We start from the raw sequence: 18,044 nt of genomic DNA on the forward strand, positions 1-18,044 counted from the left end.
TTGGTAGGAGCCTGCATAAAAGCAGTAATACACATAGGATTGGTGTTAGTAGAAGCCTACATAAATGCAGTGATACGTATTGTATTGTAGTAAATTTAATATAATCAAACGAACAAACTGATCATAGTTGACCTGAAGTAAAGACTCTGTTCTAATCAATCAACAGTTCTATTTGCTTTTTGCTTATTTACACCTGGACCAGAAGGCATTGAAGTTGAAAATAACTGCCCAATCTGTGATGTGATTTCACAAATAATTCATGGTGGAAGACATCACTTGTTTGTGGAGCTATTTAAAAGAATAAACCACTCTATTCGTGTTTTAATCCCACTGTAAACCTTCTGGAGTTCTGTTTCTAACTTTACATACCAATTTATGAACTCATTAACTTGTTTAAGGAAGCTGCAAGACTTGATTAAATACTTTTGTTATCCGGATAGATAAAATATCATTGTTCTGATAATAACAAAATATTACTCTTTATTTGGTAACTTATTACTTTGTATTCGGTAAACATAGAGTATAACCGCATGGTATTACTCAGTGTTCTCAGCCTAATAATTTGATTCAACAGTTAGTAAAGTGGATCATTAAGGAATTTCAAAATATAATCGTTGAAAGTTAAAATAATGATAAAACACTATTTTTTATTTATAGCTAATCATTATAACTAACATCATTGAAGCACAATAGTAATTATATATTATTTTAGCTACTACCCTCAGAGATGCTTGTTATTATTTGTAAGTGAAAGTTGGAAGTTTAGTATAATTATATGCACGTATATGTGTTTTTTCATTTTGTGTGTAAATTACTTTGAGTTCTTCCTGTGTAAATAATCACATCACCGGAAGAAACTCAAAAAATGCACATCTGGGTGTCACAGAACAAGTAAAAAAGAGACCCGCAGGCACGTCTATCTTACGTAAACTCGTATCAACTGATACGTTGGTGAGCATTTCCGTCCGTACAAATTCCCAAACATACTATAAACAAAAATTAGAGAGAATGTGTAAATTCTAATTGGAGAGACAAGAGACATGTAGCAAGATTACTCAATTACTGGCAGCAATCAGCATAAAAGGCTATTATATTACGCAAAAGTTAGACATTCTTTGTGCCTACACAATTATAAATTCAAGTAACAATTATGCATAGGTAGCATTAAGGTGTTTCCCAAGTAACTTATTTTTGTAAAAGATGGTTCCGAGGTGGTGTTGATTCCAGTGCACAGAAATCATCCACTGCCACTGCCATGTATTTCTCTTTAGCTTGTCCCCACATCACCGTATAAAATCCTACTGCAATTATACTCCCCCCTATAATGCTGCATATTTAGCAAAACAAAGTTAACTAATTACTGTAACAGATTATACACGTTTTTCTGTATATGATGCCTGGTGTCAGGTGTAGTTTGTTTCAGCAGAGGACTAGCACATCTTTTAATATTTGAAAGCACGACAACAGTAGTATACTGCATACATACCTGCCTAAATAAAGTTCATCACCTAGGAAAATTGTTCCCAGAATCACTGCAATGACCATTCCTAAAGGCTTGAACATTGATACATAAACTGGACCCTTCTTGCGTAGACACCATGTGAAAACGGTTGTCCGAAACACACTCCCAAATACCGCCTGAAATAGACAAACTCCAAACGTTTTTATTTGGAACATCTAATTCTGCAGAACCATAAAAGATACATGACCTCACAACTATATGGTACATACTGCAAATATAATGGCTATCATGCTTATGTCTGGACGCAGCGCCCAAGCTTCAGGATCTCTTTCGACAAGGAGGGAATATATTGCACTCTGGATGGTTCCGAAAAAGCAAAAGAAAAAGACTATTGTTTGTTCGTCGGGGTATTCCTTAACAGTTGCTGTCTGGATTTACTTAAATCAAGTTAGTGCAATATTCACCTACATTTTTACAATTCTAAACCAGGGTGCAACTGCATATAATTAAGCCAACATTTATTGTTGTTTAGCATAGAACTAATATTAACCTGAAGAATGTTCCACATTGAAGAACAAATGCAAGTGATTGCAAGACATATTCCTCCAAGAATCCAATTTGATTGTTGTGACATAAGCTGAATGTAAGGGAGATTAGAAGCAGATGAAAACAGCTGTATCAACCGGCCTTTGTAGAGTGTCATCACAAATGCACCCGATATTGCTATAATGGTTCCCAACACTTTTGCTTGACTGGTTAGTCTTCTCACATCCAAAGTCTCCATTCTAAAATTTGTTTCCAGAAATATTGGACCACAGTCAGGCAAATGTTAAAAAAGAAAACTGACACAAGTCTAGAGAATGCAATGGATGCTGATTACGATATGATCCTAAACAAAAACTTGGGTCCAAGCCTAAAGATCATATATTGATCATCAATCAGACATGAATCACATTAGACATGCAACTAGTATTTCTTCATTCCTTCTTTCTTTATACAGTGGTATTTCTTCTTCTTTCTTTTTTTTTTGTAGCTAAATCAATCAATATTTCTTCGAAAGGAGTATTTCTATAATGTGTGATTGTATATACATTAATAGTACTCCCTCCATCCCACTCATTTCTATACTTTTTTTTTTGCACTGCATGCACTTTAATGCTCCTATAAAATATAGTTACATAACTTATTTTTATTTTTTTAAATAAAAATTTAAATATCGAACTTTTATTCGCCAAAAAAAAAATTAAAAATAAATTATAGAATTATACTTTAGAGGATCATTAATGTGTTTGTCGCGTCCCCATCCTCCAATGTATACAATTCAGGGGACGGAGGGAGTAAAAGTCGATATATGAAAGGTGCAGAGTACAAGTAGAAACTAGAAAGTCAATATATCTAACAGAATGCAAGCAATTATGAAAATGAATTTAATCATGGACCCCTCAATTAATAGAGCAGTGATGTAACCTGAAAATGACAGCCAGCAAGAAAGTAAAACCTGGTATGAGATTACCCATAGCAGTAGCTAGAGTGGGGGAGCTGTAACCAATACCTGCATATGCAAAAATCTGCAGAAAACATATCCTGCCACCCAAATAATATCTCGATTGATTCATCAAAACTATTACTCGACTAGTTATCATATTATAATATATTGGAAATTTACCCAATCAGACCAAGAAGAAAGAATCTGAAAATAAGATTGAGAGTGAGAGGAGGCCTGTCACTTCTGAGAACATGTACAAGTAGTGAGATTGAGTTAGAGTTCCATTACATAGTAGAGAAACGGAGATGTACTATGAGATTTGTAATAAAGAAAACAGACCTGAAGAAGCGGAAGATAAAGAAGGGAAAGAGGAGGAGGGTGCCTAGGGAATTGTAATAAACAACATAAACAAGATTGCTCATTCCATTATCCATGGCTGCTTTGCCCAATGTTATCATCCCTACTTCCCCGCTCTCTACTATTATCATTACAATGAAGGGCACCCCATTTTTCATGAAATTCTCCAGCCCCATCTCTTCTTCTTCACTACAAGCAGCAGCAGATGAAGAAGATACTTCAAACTGTTTACTTTCCAAATATGTTGCTCGGTATTTACTTTTGTTTCCTTCATATATGATGACGCACGGCCGACAGAGACAATCAATCATCACTTCCGGACAACCTTATTTACCCTTTTTATGAGATATTATTATAATAATTTTGTTTTTCCCAGTAATAAGTGTATTTTTATTATATGTACCGAGACCAAGTTCATTAACTTAATTAACTTACTTAAATGAGTTGCTAAACTTGTGTTTCGATAATATATATATATATAGGCTAATGATCAAATACAAACCAATCTTAAAATAAAAACTAAAAACCACTATTGAAACTCCTTTAAATACTAAAGGCACTCTCCTACACTTATAACCCAGCATAGCAAAACCAACCATCCCCCCATCTGCCCCAGATCTCTCCACTCGTTCTATCTCTGCTGTCATACCCAGGCCAACACTACCACCTACCTCACCGTCCCGATTTCACCATCATCTTCACCAACTCTGTCCCTTCCTCTCCCCGTCATCATTATCCTCGCCATCTCTCCGCCATCACCAAATACTGTACATTTTAGTGATCTGCGCTTGAGAGATTAGTGATATCCGCTTGAGAAATTAGTGATATTTGTTATAGTCTCAAGAACTTGATGAAAACTTCCAGATCTGTTCTTGTTTGTTGATTCTGGTGGTGGTGACGATGGTGAAGCTGGAGGTGGTGGATATGGAGGGGGCGGGGGCATGGGGGATGTGGGGGTGGGGTTGAGATGGCGTAGGTGGAAGTCGAGGTGGATGTATGGCAAAAGTAGGGGCTGAGATAGCGCGCGGAGGTGAAGGTGGTGGTGGTAGAAGTCGAGGTGGAGGTGGTGGTGGCAGAGGTCGAGATGAAGCTGGTGGAAGAGATAAAGGTGGGGTGGTTGTTGATATAGTTATAGAAATCGATGATTTATGTTGTGCAAATTAGTGATATTCGCTTTACAAATTAGTGATTTTCGCTTTATTAATTAGTGATATTCGTGAACTCCAGAGCAGATTCTCAGATTTGTTGTGTTTTAAAACCAAAATCACCTGTAAACGAGAATATCAGACTTTAAAACAGAAATTTTTTGCTTGAAACACAAATAACACGCTGTAGTTACATCTTGAAATCGAAGAAGATGAAGAATTAAGAGAAAGTGGGTTTGTGTTTAGTGTTAACTGTATGTATAGGCGTATGTATCGGAGTTGTTTTAATTGAGCGCGCAACAGGTTGCAGTTTTGATGTAAAATAATGGGTTGGGTTTCATTGGATGGGCTGGGATGTTCTTCATGTGGGCTGGGCCGGTGGTTTTTAGTTTTTATTTTAAAATGGTTTGTAGTTGAGTATGACTCTATATATATATATATATATAAAAAAGAGTATTAGAGCAGGTCCAACAAGTTAATTATCTTATTATCTACGGGCTTATAGCTTGCACGGGAGCTTTTTAATTATTTATAAACCTTTTAAATACATTTTAAATGGTGTGAAAAAATTTAATTTATAAATAATAAATTAAAATTGTATGTATCATGCCAAAGTATTAAATTATTATCAATTTTTAAATTATTTTAAGTAAAATATGTAACGCCAACTCTTATTAGATTATATTTATAAATGTATTTTATATTAGAATTATTATGTGATTAAAATATTTTTTAAAAAATTTTTATGGTTCGAGATTAAAATTGATAAACACAGTTTGTTTTGAATTAAGACGGTGAATCATAAACATGTAATAAGATTGTAGAATTTGTTTTGGATTAAGAAATTTTTTTTGTATTCGTTCCTCACATAAATCGGGCTTATTAATTTTAGAATGTATTAGATAAAAATAATTTTGTGACGACGCGATTTATATGATTCTACAAATAAAATTGGTAGAAAATATTTATTTTCGATTAAAAAAAATCATAAACAGGTGAAATATAGAATTTGTTTTGGATTCAGAAAAGGAATTATAAACATGGAATTATAAACATGCAAGTAGATATCAGTTGTCTTAAGGAACGAAAGTTAATTTTATTCTAATCTAACGGTGCTTATTTGTTCAATATACGATCCGATGGATAAATCTAATTTTGTGACGGTGTGATTTATACGATTAAAATTTGTAGGAATTTTTTTTTTTTATTAAGAAAAACCAAAAACACATGAAAGACGGAATTTGTTTTGGATTCAGAAAAGGAATTATAAACATACAAGCAGATGTCAGTTTCCTTATTGAACAAAATTTAATTTTGTTCTTATCTAACGGTGCTTATTTGTTCAATATACGATCCAACAGATGATAAGCTTTTGGACCATAAGACCATGCGACCAAATTATCTCCCTTCCGTTTATTATATATAAGTATATAATTAATAATGTAAAATATTGAGTCCTAGTGAATTGTAGTGATTTGAGAAATTTATTTTTGGTATCAATTCCAATAACAATCTCTATTTTTTATTCTTTATTATATATTTGATAATAAATTTGAGAGAATGAAGGGGAAAAGAAGAAAAAGATAAAGAATAAAAAAGGAGGGAGATAGGATTTTTTATTCATAAATATTGAATAGATAATGACAAGAAGTTACTCAACAATATATAATGGCTAAAAATGTTGGGAACGTGCTAGTGATTTAGGTAACCATTACAATAATGTTGAAGTATTTTCTTTTTTTAATGCATCACGTGAATTCACGTTTAGTAGCTCATTTAGGTTATCTATTCGACTTGCTCCAAATGATTAAATTATCGGTCATTAATTTTAATCAACATGTTTATACTTCCTCTGTCCCACCCAATTATATACATTGGGTGTGGACACATAGACAACAAGGATAAAAAATGATTAAAATTAAATGAAAAGTGGGTAAGTTGGTGGTACCCATTTATATTTAATAATAGATTTATTTATATTTAATAATATATTTAAGACAGCGGAGGAAAGTAATGGGTATACTAGCGTTTATATTATTATAGATACGAGATAGTGGAAGAAAATAAGAGGGTGTAATACTTTTGAAATGTACAGAAATGATGAGACGTCTTAAAAGCGAAACTGTATAAAAATAAATGATACGGATGGAGTATATTTAGTTAACCTTGACAAGATTATAACAAAATTTCACAGAATTTATCATCATTTAAAAATAATATATTTTATATATAATAATAAAATAATAATAATATATCAATTTTAAAATATAACTACCAACCCAAATTTAAAATATAATATTATTTTTTTTACTAAATTATATTAAATTTTAAGTGAAATGTTACCCCTCTTCAAATGTTTTTTCCTAAACTAACGGTACATATGGACACTAGGGTCCAGTCATATAGTTTTCTAGCTGTTGGATACAAATCCAACGGTCAGAATTAAAAGAAAATTTTAGTATATTCAGTATTTTTTAATGTTGGACGAGGAAAATTCATTTTTTCGTGCTCTTTTAGTGTAAACCTGACCACTAAATATACATCTGACGACTAAAACTGATATTTAACATGCCCCAACACTTGTATAGCTTGGACCTGGACCCTAACACTATTGCAAATAACATTATTCAGTATATACACGCACCTGCGCGCGAGAGGTTAACAAATGAGCCAAACAAGAAGAGGAAATTAGGGTTGAAATTGGCGAGGAACAAGTAAAGATCTAACCCTCTTTGTATATTTATCGCTGATTTTGGTTTTTGATTGAAATTATATTCTAAGGTTTTAATGTTATATGTATACTTATCTTAAGATACATATATAATTTTTGCTGAAATCTTGATGCTATAATTGCTAAACCTGTCGATTAGGGTTTGGTTACCAATTTGGGTTCCTTTTTAAGATGATGCAATGTTGGAATTTCCTTGTGTTTGTTCTTTTTTCTAGAAATTATTTGTGTGCTATCTTTCATGTGGTTTAATTAAGTTGTTTTCTGTCCTTCAGTGTGTTTTTTACCTTAAAACTTGATACAATATTTGGGTTCTTGAAGCTTCTGATTCTCTGGGTAGAATTTGCATGATAAAGTGAGTCTGTTCTTTGTTAGACACAGGATGGTCTTAAGTTCCCTGTCCAAAACAAAACTTAACCGTATTATGCATGTGACCAGAAGTAACTAAAATATGCAGTCATTTTAGTGTTTGAGAAAAGGCCCAAAATATCACAATTTGAAGATAAAAGGCACAGAATATCACAGTTTTAGTGTTAAAAAATTTACTTTTAGAATGCCAAATCACCATACACATGTCTGATTCCAAATCCCTATCTAAGAATATTAAATTTGTCAAATATGGAAAATTTATGAACCTGGCATGTTTAAGTCTTGCGCCCTTGGTCCAAGAAACATACTATATATTAATAGAAATGTACTTAAGATTAATAGTGGTATAAAATCACTCCAGCGGAATGTGAATCCTTCTTAAAGTATCAACTTTGAAATATTCCACTGACGTTACCATAGATGTCGGGTTTTGCTACAAACCCACGGCTCATAGTAGCCTCGAAAAATGGAAGTAATTGATTGATTGAAACCCTAGAGCTAACCATACACTTGTGTGCTACTCCTCCGTCCTATAATTATAGTCTCTATTTGACTTTTCAAAGTCAAATTTATCTAAGTTTGACTAATTATTAAGAATTATTTTGCAAATCTTATTGATTTAAAAATTTCTTTTTAAAGTTAAACAATAAAAGTTTTTAATGATATTTTTTTGAAACAATTTATAATTATTATATGCTACATTTAATTTATTGGTGAAAATTGATTAATTTGACCTTTGAAAAGTCAAATGAAACTAAGATTATGGGAAAGAGGAAGTATTTAATATAATTATTGTTTTGGTGTACTCTTTAGACACAAGTTAATTTACTTCAGTGACTATTGTTTATTATTATAACACAAGTCAATTTTACTTGATATAAGTCTTATCTTTTTTGTATCTTACTTTATAGGCTATAGCTATACAGTAAAAACTCTATAAATTAATAATGTCGGGACCGGAGAAATTTATTAATTGAGAGAGTTATTAATTTACCGATAAATTAATTATTATTAATTTAAAGAGTTTTTAACCAATTATACTTAGAATTACATTGCACTTTTAAAGTACTGTACAACAAATGTAAACAAGAGGAATAAATGTGTTCAATATATTCTTAAACAAGTTTGGCATATATAAATTACATGAATATGTTATAACATTCAAACCATATCTCACGGGATGACTTCTCATCCATAGGGTGTTGTGAAATCTACTATTGAATCATATTTCAATAGAGTGTAATATATTTTTTTCAGTTCTATGAATTATTAATTTATGATTTTTTTGGAATCGAAAATTATAAAGGGATCTCCTAAAAAATTATTATATTATTATTTTATCGAGTTTTTCAATTTTTTACATTGGCCCAAGTCGGGACCGGACAAATTTATTATTTTAGAGAGTTTATTAATTTACCGAGTATTAATTTAAAGAGTTTCTACTGTATTCTTTAACTGTTCTTTGTTTAATGATAATTAAAAATTTTAAAGTTTTTTAATTTGGAGTAGTCTTCAAGTCCAAAGAACAGTAGTGCTATAGCTATGTTATCTATATTATCTAGAAGTAGCCTTTAAAGCCTGACATTTAATTTCTCGAATAGTAGTGCTTTCAAGTCCAAAGTTTGAATTTGTATGAATTTACAATTGTAGTGCTTTCAAGTCCAAAGTTTGTTTTGTATGAATTTACAATTGCATGGCTCTGCTGATTGGAATACGTTTCCATTGGTCGCCCATGCAGTTACCTTTTTCTCTTGGATTATGATGGAAGCTTCAGGCGATAAAAACTCATCCGCAGAACAAGATAAAACTGGACCAGATTATTTTGGTTACTATACACGCGAAGTTGGATACCTACTTTCACAAGCAGAAGGGTACTTTCCATGTCCATCTCAGACTTTTGACTTGGCTAAAAGAAATCATGGACTCATCAGTGGGACAGATACTTCTAAATATATTAACACAGGGAAAGAGGAAAGTAGTTCTGGGAATGGCGCCTTGTTTTGTAATGCTCTAGGAGCAGGCATTTCCGACTTTAAGAAGGAAAGGTTAAATGCTTTGCTTCGGCAGAGTGTGCCACTTCTTACAGAGGAAGTTAAAGAGGTATATGTTCTTTTTATTTGTTTTCATTTAAGATTAAGTTGTATGGTATATATTACAGAATCAGCAATAGACATGTTAAGGAGTTCTGTCAGACTTATTATAAAATGGTTGCTAAGTAGTTCTGAACCTCAAATATAAGTTAATAAGATAAGGTAGGCAATGTTTGGTTTGCAAGGTGGTAGGAGTGGAATCAAGTATCGAGTTGAGGTATCATCTTTGATCATGTGTTTGGTTGAGTGCTTGAGTAAATATGTTTGATTTAAAAGTCATTAATTTAAATCTCAATTTAACTATTATTATAATGTATATTTGCTTTGCTGATTTAATTTTGTATTGCACATTTGCATTTAATTGCTTAAATAGAGATGAAAATATTAGAAATAAAATTGATTCCTCGTACCCACATCCCCCTTTGGGTGTCAAAAGCTATGGGGTTTAAGGTGTGGTTTTTAATTGAATTAATTTCCAACCAAAATACCTTAAACCAAACAACCCCTCTAGGACTTGAGATTATATTGCTCTCCTTGAAACTAGAGCGAGCATTGAATTTATAACACATGACAAAAGAATAATATTTCGAATCTAATGGGATTAATAGCCTAAAACATCACCAAAGATGGGGCTAATTTCATGTGGATCACTAAACTCGAAGACCCTCCTGTCAATTCGTTCAACTAATAATTTTTTTTTAATGGGTCTACCATTTGAAATGTCTAAGCTGAACAAAAAATGATGTAGCATGACTATATGTGTGATTGTGTTAACAATGTGGCTTTGGTGAGTTTAATTAGAGCTAACCCATTTTGACCTGTACAAAATTATCCAACCCCAACTTGTCTTCCCCTTTTCTACGTACATTACTACATTGTATATTCAATTAAACAAACAACGCTTATTCCTCTCTCAATTGAGTTTCAATCAAATTGTGGGTTGAAATAATATTAAAGAATGATTTAGGAAAAAACTGAGTTATAGCATATTCAAGTAAAAATAAAAGTTAAATGATCTAAGAAAAGGGAGGAAGGGCATCAAAAATTGAACCTTTAAGCTTCTGTATGGATATGAATGATATGAATCATCATCACGAGGGGGCATAAATATATGTATAGAAATATGTAAAAAATGGAGAATTGGAGATGTGTGTGTGTGTGTGTTTGTATTAATGGTGGTGATAGCAGGTAACGTATTGAGTTCATGTCGGTTTTTGGGTCAATCTGAACCCAATTCTTAATCTGAAACGGGTTGAATATCTCAACTCGAAAAGTGACCCAGTTTGACCCAAGACTATTAAATATAATTATATTATTGTATAGATTGATTTATATATTAAGAAATATTGAAAACAAACACTAATGATGATATATTAATTAAATTTATATAAATGATATGTAGATATATTACAATTTACACATGTATAGAATTTGTAGTCATGATTTATATATTATATGTATTGTATTATATAACTTTTTTTTATCTGATTTTGTAAGTGAATATAAGATTAATTGCTGATTTGTTAAACATATAATTATAAAAAGTCTAACCAAAAGGAATTCTTTAATTTGACACCTAATCAAATATGATAAAATAATATAAAATAAAGATGAAAATAGTATAAAGACTTATCAAACTACTGTAAATGCTATTAAAGTTACATAAAATACTACGAAATTATCATAAGTGATATTTAATCATCATCATATATGATCAATAACTAATGATCTAATTACTTTCAGCTCTACATTGTAATTCATATTTTTTTGTTTTTTACCAACCCGAGTTTCTGGGGTAAATATTTACCCAACCCGAAAAGTGAAATCGTCGATCCAAATTCATAGTTTATCGTTTTGGGTTCATGTCAGATTTTGGGTCATGTTGAATTTTGCTACCTCTAGTGTGTATAAACTAAAAAATTCAAGCTTTTACCTCCCTATGTCTATATTCTGTTCTAATGTATTCGACTGGCAAAAATGGAGTCAATACATTCGTACGAAGTTATTGTTGAGCTAGAAAGATAACACCCCACCCCATTAGGACCAGGGTGAACTATTGTCTTATGAAGCTAAATAATTCTCTTAGTTAAAAATAAGAGTCGGAGCACACCATGAAGATTGTAGTAAAATATTTGAGTTAAAATAGACATAGGCAAAAAAAAGAAAGGAAACATAAAAAAGGGATGTGCAGAGATGATGATGTTTATATATGTGTACACAGTTTATTTTATGAGAGAAATGTATAAGTTCACTGGATTATCTGGATTTCTTGTTGGTCAATGATATGTAAAAAAGTTAATGGATTTTGTTAAGTCAGACACAAGGTAATGGCACTGCAATAATTTTAGTGTTCAATTTTAATAACCAAATATAATTTATTTAATGATCCCTTAGCAAGTTCTTGAGTTCACTGAGACTCCGCTAAGTTGGCAATGAGTTTTATTATATTCTAGCTTATTGACCTTTAACTGATCTGGTACTTTGGGTATATTGAAGTACATGTGCGTTTCTTTAACCGAATATTTGCAAATGATGAAGAATTCATAAAATATAATTATTGTCTAATTAGATGTACATATATGGACTTTTATAGATGGAGCCAACTTGAGATATGCTGAGCCCGTTCAAGCTTGTTTACTAAACCTGCCTAAGCACTAGACATTGTTCATTTAATAATACTTCGAGCTTTAGCTTCAACTCATCTAACTTATACACCGGTAAATGAAGCTCCATTACTACTTGTTTGGTTACACATATGCTTGTGTAATCGCTGGAAGATGTTTGTTTATCTATCATGTGCTCAAGCTCGAATAAGCTTGAGCTGTGAACACGACGATGTATGAGAAACAACACTTGATATGCTCTAGTCAAGCTCAAAGTCCATGTTTGACATGTTTGAAGGTTAAAACCTGCATCAGATTAAATACTCCTACATGAATGTCTGCTTCAAGTGTTTCAGTTAATAGGAATAATTGCTTTATAGTCGGTGTTTTTTGGTAAATTAAAATCAAGTTGTATGTATATATAATTTGCCTGTTAGTGCTTAGATCTTAAACTGCTGTAAGTGCCATTAATACTTTGTAGCATTTTTAATCCAGATGGAAGACCCAGTCATTGCTTTGCATCGAATACAAAGATATAAAGAGAAACTATCAACCTCTCCTGCTGAAAATGGTGACGACAATGGCGAAAATCCATGTAAAAAGCCTAAGCTGTGTTCTTCATCATCTTCTATCCGTTCCACTAGTCCTACTAGTTCCAGTCATAACGTAGAGGTATGTTCCTTTAACTGCTCTTTCTCAAGAGTGCATATTTCTTACCTAGACATCCACATAATGGTTCATATTTTACTATTATCCCTGCCAAGACTAATGTTATACTCAACTTTAAAATAGATATAGGTTGCTTAGAGAAGTAAAATAAAAAAACGAGGTAGTGAAATATGAATTTAACTGATGGAATATATAAATATATAATTTACAATATACTTACAAAGTAGCATCAGTTTGTTAGAGATTAATCATACCAATGATATTTCAAATATCCGATTAAGCATTAGGTCACCAATTTAGACTAATAATCATTAGGTCACCTATTTAGACATGGAGTGGAGGCCTTTGAACATTGGATAAGGTACTCTTTGTTTAATGTTCTCTTGTTTTCTTCAGGTGAGTGATGATTTGCAGCTGCTTCTTAGAACTGAAAGTGTTAAGGTTGAGGAAACAATGAAGGAAATGTCAGATGAACTGTCTGAAATGGTAATTTCTGACATTCTGTTACTTTTAAAGAAGCTTAAATTACTGCGGCCACGATCAGTGCAGACGAGAATATTGCATAGTACTTTGTTATCTTGTGGAACTTGTTTATAGCAGTTGAGCTTTCGACTTCCCGTAGAACATGTTTAAATTGGGTCAAAATTGAGTATGATTGTGTTTTTGTCCCAGCTAGAATGCAAGAAGAAAAAGCTTGAACAACTTCTGGACATAGTTATGTCTCATTTCAGGTTTGTTGTTTTACATCTATATACTGTAGTACTTGCAAGATGATTTGCCAATTAAAATGTTTTTTAATATTATTTAATGATGTCCAACAGTTTGCCGTTGTGCTCATGTTTTCAATGGAAGGCCCTTGTAGTTTTACTATATCTGCAGAGCCATCCAGTTGGATGTTTAAGACTCTAAGCATATTTCCTGTGTTTTAATCTATTGTTTTAAACTTTGCATTTTATGCCTACTATAAGTGATCATTGGTGTTGTTATGTAATAAGCTAACCAGCCCAAACATATTAGGTATTATATTTACCAACCTATTTGCAAGTTGGTGTTTCACACAGTCACCTCTGGCCAATCTCATTTGGATTATATGAGTGTTCGTAGTCCACCTGTATGTATACATTTCTTATTATCCTCCAGTAGTTGCTGTGTACGAGTAACATGGATTATTTAGTGAATTTTATTGGCTATATATTTAATTTTGTTTGCTATATGAAACAGCTATTTTATTTCAATGCGAATAGTTATATTAAGATTATTTACCTCTTGGGTTTCCGTTGTAAAGTGTTTTCAGTTTGATAGATATAATTTGATCTGTTAGTTTGGTTGTGTGGATATAAATGTATTTAACTATTTCAGAGGTTTAGATGGTCTATTAAATTGATTGCCAGATCACCTTAGAAGAACTGTCGGCAATAATTGAGGAACTGTATATTAAAATTTTTGTCATAGAATGTGAAAAGGGCTATGTTACTCGGACTCGGGTACGGAGTGTCGGACATGACACATATCCGAGTGTCGGACTTGGGAATTTTGAAAATTGGGGACACGGGGACACTGTCCTATTTTTGGACAGGGGTACAAGGACACATCGGAGTACACTAATAAACAAGTATGATAAGTTAGACAACTTAACAAAAAGGAACAATAGAACTCAAATTAGACATGATTTTGTAGTTGATTTTGGAAATTAGGCGTCTTCTGTACTTTAATCCCATTCTCGCTTTTTTCTTTTTTCTCACATATTTCTTTTGAATTGTAAGTGTGACTCATATTTGATTTTTAAATTGGTCAAAGTGTCCACGAAATAAGTGTCGTGTCCGAGTGTCCAAGTATCCGACACGGGTACGGCAACCTAAATAGAAGAGTCGGAGTAACATAGGAAAAGGGTGATTAGCAGTGAGAATTCCAAGTGAATATGGGGGATGATAACTAAAATATTTAGCCAGCCATGTTACTGGAATTATGAAGTTAACATTTAACTAATAGTTTGTTATCAGCGTTTGCACATTAGATGTCATTGTTGTCATGGCGCTGGACTAGTCCTGACTGGTCGAGGAAATAAATTTGATTGAAGAGCTTTAATTGCTGATGACTAGTCGGCTGATTTCGGTTGACTTATCAACTTATCGGTCGTAATGCAAAACCCTGGGAAAACCAGCCCAAATAGAAATAAATGAAAAAGAGAGCTTGTTTTTAGAAAGCCCCAACAATTTGAATATATAAGCTCATGATCAAATAGAAACCACTCTTAAAATAAAAACTAGAAACCAATACAAGTTAGTGATATTCTCAGTGCAATTTAGTGATATTCTCTTTAGGATTTAGTGATCTGTGTTGCAGGAATTAGTGAAAACTTGCAGAAACTGCCCAGAAAACTTGCAACAATTTAATGATTCCCGGAAAATAAAAGTTGTATAGTTTTGTTTTTTATTTACTAATTAAAATTTGTAATTATATTTCAGAAAAATATGATAAATATGTATTATGTATATTTTTATAATGGTGCTACTACAATTTATATAAGAGTGTCCTCTCTAAAGTGCACCACACACACACACACATGAGTCGGGTTGATTATAACTGATATATAAGCATGTGAATATATACACACACACACACACACACACACACTCTCTTATATATATATAGAGAGAGATATGATCAAATAAAAACTTTTCTAAGTTACAAACTTACAAACTTTTTTTTGAATTTTTTTTATTCTTCCATCGTGTTAAACCTTAGTTATAGAAAGTATCCATGTTGAAAATTCTTGAAAAAACATCACAATTTTTAAAAATGACGCATAAATATATCGTGCATTCAACGCATTTGTAGCTGGGGTTCAACATCAGGTGTTGAACACTAATTATTATTGTGTTGAATATTCTATAAATATGCTTAAACTATACCTCTGGGGTTTGGGTAGGGTCTAGATACATATATGTTAGTTATATAATACGTTTAACTTAAGTCTTACATTGAAAAATTAGTTTATGTATTTCTCCAACACAATTCTAATCGATGTTCAACAAAATATGTCAAAAAAATGTTGAACTCTAATTATATATGTGTTGAACGCATAAAGTTTGTAAGTTTGTACCAGAACCCACCCCTATATATATATATATGCATATATATATATATATGCATATATATATATATATATATATATATATATATATATATATATATATATATATATGGATTTACTCCACTAGAAACAAAATTTTGATCACTGTTTTTTAACTGCAAATCACTCGTTTGTGCATCACAAATCACAATTTATTATAGTGAAAAACTCACAAATATAGATATATAAATACACGTATATACAAAATATATCATCATCTTTACTAGTACAACATTGAATTATTGTCAATCCCTTCCACTGCTCCCACTGTCACTTGCAACCACCATTGACCTATCAACGCTTGCCACCATAGCTTGCATTCCACTGCTCCCACTGTCACCTACCACCACCATTGGCCTATCACCGCTTGTCACCATAACTTGATGCTACTAGTAACTATTTACCATCACCGCACACCTCATTTCTTTGCTTGCTACCATCTTGGACATCCTATAACTATAATTGATCATCAATAATCGACCATCAATAACAAACATAAGTAAATTTTCTCAATAATCGAAACAAAACTGGATGATTTACTGCATAAAATGGCGATTAATAGTGCCTAAACGGGAATTTCTGTTATAAATAATGATTGTGGGAGTGGTTTTTAGTTTATAGAATAACATTAGTGATCGTGGGAGTGGTTTCTAGTTTGTAGAATAACATTAGTGATCGTGGGAGTGGTTTCTAGTTTGTAGAATAACATTAGTGATCGTGGGAGTGGTTTCTAGTTTGTAGAATAACATTAGTTTTCATTTGATCACTTGTATACATGTATAGTGAGTGTAAAATGTATATATATTACATATTGATACATATAGAAACAAAGAACATAGCTATTTTTAATGAATATATCTACTTTTTTAAATAATATAAGGAATCTTGAACTTTTGTTGTGAGAAACCAGCCATAGCCAGACATCTATCGACTCGACTTATCACCCTGACAATCATGATAGATGGCATGGTGCCTGCTATTACTGTGTGGGATATTCTGTTTGAACAGTTTTTGCTTGCATATCTTCAACCATAAAATATACATAAGCGTATATACATATGTGATGGATGGTGGGTGCTTGCCTAAAATATAGATTGTTTATACGTGGGAAAATAGTTCAAAAGCTCCATCTGAATCTTTGTTGAAGTTTTGACATAAGGGTCCTTAATTTTCATTTACAGGCCGATGACTCTGGTTGAGAAGCAACAGCTTCGTAAGCTGATATGGAAACTTCCTCCCAATAATCTCAACCGTGTTGTGGAACTCATTCAGCGTAGTCAGCCTTCTATAAACAATTCATCTGATGAGGTTTTCGTTGATATAGAAAATTTGGTAAGCACTGCAACATGAGCTATAAGCTGGTTCTATCCTCTCTGTTAATCTTATAACACCCGTGTTCCTTTTTTTGTTTTTGAACTTTTGCAGGATAACAAAACACTATGGAGACTATATTACTATGTTCATACTTTTGAAAATGCTAGGAAAGCCTGTCTATTTTAATTTTGCCTTAACAGGACAGAATTGTATTACTTCAATGTCAAAAGAGTATTCTTAGTATTCTCATTTGTAGCCAGAAATGTAGATTCAGTTGTGCTGCTACTGCTCTTCATTAGTTTTGCGCACTTAACTTTCTGTTCTGAAGAGTGAGATTTGCAGACCAAATTTGGCAGAAGACAGAACAGAGTAAACAGACCCTAACGGCAACAGAATTATCGATTTAACCTTTTGTTCTTTGACCAGATTTTGGGGACTTTAACATGAAGATGATGAAAATTTACACTTTGATCTATGTGCCCGAGTTCACATCTCATTAATTAAAATTTGAAGTTGCGTGTTGTACGTTCCTCTGCTACATTCCACTGAGTTGAAATTTTTATTTTAATTGCACCTTATTTCTTTTTCAAAATGTTAATGTAAACTTAGAAGGTTATGGAAATAACAATGCGGCGGGAAATATTTTTTCCAATTGCCCTTATTTCTTTTTTTTTTTTATTTTATTTGA

The 18,044-nt window shown here is 32.2% G+C and overlaps 2 protein-coding genes across 3 annotated transcripts; one reads left to right on the top strand and one right to left on the bottom strand.

Annotated features, from left to right (window-relative positions):
- Nucleotides 1–1,041: 1,041 nt before the first annotated feature.
- LOC108208358 (WAT1-related protein At5g40240) lies at nucleotides 1,042–3,631 on the bottom strand. The gene is made up of 7 exons (XM_017378891.2): nucleotides 3,288–3,631; nucleotides 3,129–3,191; nucleotides 2,930–3,046; nucleotides 2,013–2,247; nucleotides 1,732–1,890; nucleotides 1,487–1,638; nucleotides 1,042–1,327 (listed from the first exon to the last, which is right to left on the bottom strand). Exons 1-7 carry the CDS (start codon nucleotides 3,614–3,616, stop codon nucleotides 1,186–1,188), a joined length of 1,197 nt encoding a protein of 398 aa, XP_017234380.1. The 5' UTR covers nucleotides 3,617–3,631; the 3' UTR covers nucleotides 1,042–1,185.
- A 3,396-nt stretch (nucleotides 3,632–7,027) lies between these two features.
- On the top strand, nucleotides 7,028–17,781 carry LOC108212286 (uncharacterized). Of its 2 annotated transcripts, none has more exons than XM_017384015.2 (7): nucleotides 7,028–7,164; nucleotides 9,286–9,647; nucleotides 12,736–12,912; nucleotides 13,306–13,395; nucleotides 13,582–13,640; nucleotides 17,224–17,374; nucleotides 17,468–17,781. In XM_017384015.2, the coding sequence occupies exons 2-7, from the start codon at nucleotides 9,306–9,308 to the stop codon at nucleotides 17,540–17,542; spliced, it is 894 nt and encodes a 297-aa protein (XP_017239504.2). In that variant the 5' UTR covers nucleotides 7,028–7,164; nucleotides 9,286–9,305; the 3' UTR covers nucleotides 17,543–17,781. The 2 variants fall into 2 exon arrangements, with proteins under 2 accessions (XP_017239504.2, XP_063939917.1); XM_064083847.1 differs by having other exon boundaries at nucleotides 7,057–7,164; nucleotides 9,198–9,647.
- Nucleotides 17,782–18,044: the final 263 nt, after the last annotated feature.

The sequence above is a fragment of the Daucus carota genome, chromosome 1 (genome assembly GCF_001625215.2).
Source record: "Daucus carota subsp. sativus chromosome 1, DH1 v3.0, whole genome shotgun sequence".
Classification (NCBI taxonomy): Eukaryota; Viridiplantae; Streptophyta; class Magnoliopsida; order Apiales; family Apiaceae; genus Daucus; species Daucus carota.

Bases quoted from the DNA above. Each gene is read 5' to 3' on its own strand.
- LOC108208358 (XM_017378891.2), bottom strand. From the start codon at position 3,616: ATGATTGATTGTCTCTGTCGGCCGTGCGTCATCATATATGAAGGAAAC. The intron at 3,047-3,128 runs GTAAATTTCCAA...TTTGGGTGGCAG, and splicing joins TTTCTTCTTGGTCTGATTGG to GATATGTTTTCTGCAGATTT. The intron at 2,248-2,929 runs GTTACATCACTG...AACAAATTTTAG, and splicing joins TTGCTGGCTGTCATTTTCAG to AATGGAGACTTTGGATGTGA.
- LOC108212286 (XM_064083847.1), top strand. From the start codon at position 9,225: ATGAATTTACAATTGCATGGCTCTGCTGATTGGAATACGTTTCCATTG. The intron at 13,396-13,581 runs GTAATTTCTGAC...TTTTTGTCCCAG, and splicing joins CAGATGAACTGTCTGAAATG to CTAGAATGCAAGAAGAAAAA. The intron at 13,641-17,223 runs GTTTGTTGTTTT...TTTCATTTACAG, and splicing joins ATAGTTATGTCTCATTTCAG to GCCGATGACTCTGGTTGAGA.